We start from the raw sequence: 4,508 nt of genomic DNA, 5'->3' as shown, positions 1-4,508 counted from the left end.
CCAAATAGAAGAATATGATGTAATTTCTTGTTGAGAAGCCATTATTTTCTTAACCACAAACAAAAGCTTTAAAGTGCGGGTCAACATAATTAAAGTATCTAACCATAATTGTCCACTGTTTGCTAATATTAGTCATAAAAAGCTTTAAAAAAATTTGAATTTGAAAGTAGAGCAGGTGCATTTTCCTTTTCTTTACGTTTTTCTGTCGTAATGCTTTTATCTGAATACAATTCCATTCTGTTCCTCATTAAGTCAAGGAGAAAACTCTTACCAACTTCAATAGGAGCAGAATCTTGCCAAGACAGGTAAATCAACTAGAATTTATTTTTCCCTTCTTTATAATAACATCATTGTACTTCATATAAAATAGTTCTAATATTTCTATTTATAAACCAAATTGCTATGAATTGAAGCTTTTCATTGAGAAATTCACACTTTCTCGTCCTCTAGTAATTATTTTAACTACAGTAAGTCTGGGCTAAAGTTGATGTCCTGAACTCAAATTTATGATTTTGCCATTTAAAAAAAAAAAAAAGATGGCAAGGTTTGAAAAGAATATTACAATGCTCAGGATGTACTTTTCCTGTCTCTGGGCAGAGTGGTGGAAGGAGAAGAGGAAGGGAAAGACACCCCAAAAAGTGACAAAATGGCACCATTATGTTGCCATAGCTTTTAACAACAGGAAGAAACTATCTGGTAGTCTGGTAGTAATGCACAATTAAGAATGTTTCTGGGTTTTGTATGTAGCTGCCTTCTGCACCTATGTCTTTTTTCTTGCCATAACATTAGTGATGAAATCCATCTAGAAAAGGCCTCTATCATCAGTAACATTGTCTGTGCTACATATTCGATCCAATTCCAAAAGAAAGTGCTAATTTTAAAGATTGTTATTCGCCGTACAATTTTGTTTTCCCTAATCTTCAAGGTTATTTAATAAGAGGAAAGGAAAAAAAAAAAAAAAAAAAGAAAAAAAAAAAAAAAAAAAAAAAAAGGAAGAACAAAAAAGAAGGAAAGATTTCTGTTCAAAGGCTGGCTTCTTCACAAGAAATTACACACGCTTAGCTTAAATTTCAACAAAGCAGCGGCCCAAAATTATAATTTTAAAAGATATGTTTCTCTCCTACAATGCAAGTAATCTCAGGCTACGACTGGGTAAAATTAAAAAGGGATACCCAACAAAATTTTAAAAGAAATTTAAACAGAAAGAATAAAAAAAAGTACCTGCACATGCCAAAAAATTACAAAAACCCAATAAATACAGAAATTATTGCACAGTTAAAAGGCTCCACAATTTTTACTGCCTTAATCAACCCTCGGGTTTAATAGAACTTTGTAGACACAGGTTATATTTAAGTGCCAAAGTCTGGCACCTACCATAGTTATGCTAAGTTATGTTTACGGAGGCAAGTTAGGTCATCTTTTCTCAGTTGGCAATAGTTAAACTGTACAAATAAAATGTTACCTAGACCCCTGAAATTTAACCTAGCTGGGGGGGGAGAGAGTGCTTTTTGAAGACAACACATAGTTTATATTGTGCCCGGAACTGGAATTTTCTAGCTAGCAAAATTACGACTGTAGTGCAGACTTGTCCACACCTGTCCTTTATATAAAGCTGAATCAAGGTTAAAGGAATGCTTTCCACCTTTATGCAGTCTTTCAAAGAGGCTAGAAAGGCAAACAGAACAATGTTTTTGGCTCTGGTGAGCATTTCTGCATTGGAGGGCAGGCTCAGGCTCAGAAATTCTTGGGACCCAGTTCAAGCACGGCCCGACATTTGTTACTGTTAATTGCAACTGTGCTGTCGGCTTTGATTACCGGATGTTTCATTTGAGTGGCTTCTTGGTGTTTTGGCAAAAAGAATGTCAGAAGTGGTTTATGCAAGGGTTCGTTTTCCAAGTTCCTGTTGACTTGAATAGGACTTGTGCAGTTAAATACCTACATAGTATTTTAAAAATGGAAGCGCTGGCATGACTGAAACATGTATAAATTAAATTCAGCAAGATGTCAGGGGACTGCTTCATGAAGTATATACAAATATAAAATGAAAGAGTGAAAATGACACTGAAGCTCCTTGCAGGTGCCTTGTAAAACCTACCACACTGCATTTTCCTTGTTTTTTGTCTGTAGTCATAAATCCCTTGAAACAAATTCCTTTTTGTGGAATAAACACATGAAAGGATTTGGATCTTTACGCGTCATAAAGGAAAGTTTTATTTGCAAGTTAGACGACATAGACGTATATAGCACGAATGCGTATGTGTGATATTTGTCATACATGTTAAGTGAATAAGTGTGGTGAGTAAATGTGCTGTTCAACAATTTATATCAGTCAATACATTGCAATTAAGTCCTTCTTTCAGAAATGCCAAGGAGGAAGTGTGTTAGCAAAATAAAGCACATGCCAACTGTATTTAAATGTTCTCTGCTGTATTATTTTTTGAATGTTCTTTCTGTTTTTCTTTTATAGGTAAAGATGAGCCTTCAAGCTATATTTGCACAACATGCAAGCAGCCTTTTAATAGCGCTTGGTTTTTGCTTCAGCATGCCCAGAACACACATGGATTCCGCATCTACCTGGAAACAAGCCCTTCAAACAGTTCCCTTACTCCACGCATCACCATCCCTCCTCCTCTGGGACCGGAGACTGTTGCACAGTCCCCACTGATGAATTTCCTTGGAGACAACAACCCTTTCAATCTTTTGCGGATGACAGGACCCATCTTGCGTGAACACCCTGGCTTTGGTGAGGGTCGGCTCCCAAACACGCCTCCACTGTTCAGCCCACCGCCTCGTCATCATCTGGATCCACATCGCCTTAGTGCCGAAGAAATGGGGTTAGTTGCCCAGCATCCCAGTGCCTTTGACAGAGTTATGCGTTTAAACCCCATGGCAATTGAGTCCCCAGCGATGGATTTCTCCAGAAGGCTTCGAGAGCTGGCAGGAAACAGTTCCACCCCTCCGCCAGTCTCACCCAGTCGCACCAACCCTATGCATCGCCTGTTGAATCCTTTCCAGCCGAGTCCTAAATCACCTTTTTTGAGCACCCCACCACTGCCCCCCATGCCCCCCAGCAGCACTACGCCTCCCCAGCCTCAGGCCAAGAGCAAGTCCTGTGAATTTTGTGGGAAAACATTCAAGTTCCAGAGTAACCTTATCGTGCACCGGCGTAGTCACACAGGAGAAAAGCCCTACAAGTGTCAGCTCTGTGACCACGCTTGCTCCCAGGCCAGCAAGCTAAAACGCCACATGAAAACGCATATGCATAAAGCTGGCTCCATGACAGGCAGGTCAGACGATGGACTGTCCACCACTAGTTCCCCTGAGCCGGGCACAAGCGAGCTCACTGGAGAGGGACTGAAATCCAGTGAAGCAGATTTCAGGAACGAGAGTGATCCTTCCCTGGGCCATGACAATGAAGAAGAGGAAGAGGAGGAGGAGGAGGAAGAGGAGCTCGAAAATGAGAGCCGGCCAGAGTCGAGCTTCAGTATGGACTCGGAGCTGAGTCGTAACCGAGAAAATGGCTCCAAGTCGCTGCCAGATGAGAAATCCCTTGTCCTGGGAAAAGTCATTGAGAATGTAAGTCTAGGTGCCATCCAGCAATATAATGACATGCTAGCGGAAAAACAAAAGAGGAGTAGCTTCATGAAAAGGTCTTCTGACCAACGAGACTTGTGTCCTCGAGACCTTTGTCAGAGAGATCCAGGTGATGAAGACTCTGTGGTAGGAGAGCTGGATCGCACTGAGGAAGGGACGGTCAATGGAAGAAACTTTGGACCGGGTGAACCCTTCCCAAACTTGTTCCCCCGCAAGCCGACGCCTATCACGAGCCCCAGTTTAAACAATTCCTCTAAAAGAATAAAGGTAGAGAAAGATTTGGACTTGCCACCAGCAACGATAATACCTTCTGAAAACGTTTACTCCCAGTGGCTGGTAGGGTACGCAGCATCGCGGCACTTCATGAAGGATCCGTTCCTCGGATTCACAGACTCCCGACAATCCCCCTTTGCGACCTCTTCCGAGCACTCGTCAGAGAATGGGAGCCTGCGTTTCTCCACCCCGCCAGGGGACATGCTGGATGGGGGGCTCTCAGGGCGCAGCGGCACGGCGAGTGGAGGCAGCACCCCCCACATCAGTGGTCCTGGCCCCGGGCGACCCAGTTCGAAGGAAGGGCGCAGGAGCGATACATGTGAGTACTGTGGCAAGGTCTTTAAGAACTGCAGCAATTTGACGGTGCACCGTCGGAGCCACACTGGAGAGCGGCCTTACAAATGCGAGCTCTGCAACTATGCATGTGCCCAGAGCAGTAAGCTGACGCGCCATATGAAAACGCATGGCCAGATAGGGAAGGAGGTCTACCGCTGCGACATTTGCCAGATGCCCTTCAGTGTTTACAGCACCCTGGAGAAACACATGAAAAAGTGGCATGGAGAACATTTGCTGACAAATGACGTCAAAATTGAGCAGGCAGAAAGAAGCTAAGGGCCCCCCCCGCCCCAGCACCTCTCACC

At 43.1% G+C, this 4,508-nt stretch overlaps 1 protein-coding gene across 1 annotated transcript; it reads left to right on the top strand.

Annotated features, from left to right (window-relative positions):
* Positions 1–2,249: 2,249 nt before the first annotated feature.
* Positions 2,250–4,482, top strand: LOC113480444 (B-cell lymphoma/leukemia 11B-like). The gene is made up of 2 exons (XM_026849250.1): positions 2,250–2,253; positions 2,468–4,482. The coding sequence occupies exons 1-2, from the start codon at positions 2,250–2,252 to the stop codon at positions 4,477–4,479; spliced, it is 2,016 nt and encodes a 671-aa protein (XP_026705051.1). The 3' UTR covers positions 4,480–4,482.
* Positions 4,483–4,508: the final 26 nt, after the last annotated feature.

Source organism: Athene cunicularia (assembly GCF_003259725.1).
Source record: "Athene cunicularia isolate RWA chromosome 5 unlocalized genomic scaffold, athCun1 chr5_part1, whole genome shotgun sequence".
Classification (NCBI taxonomy): domain Eukaryota; kingdom Metazoa; phylum Chordata; class Aves; order Strigiformes; family Strigidae; genus Athene; species Athene cunicularia.
The sequence above is the reverse complement of the archived record's forward strand: the minus strand, read 5'-3'. Positions and strand labels throughout refer to the sequence as shown.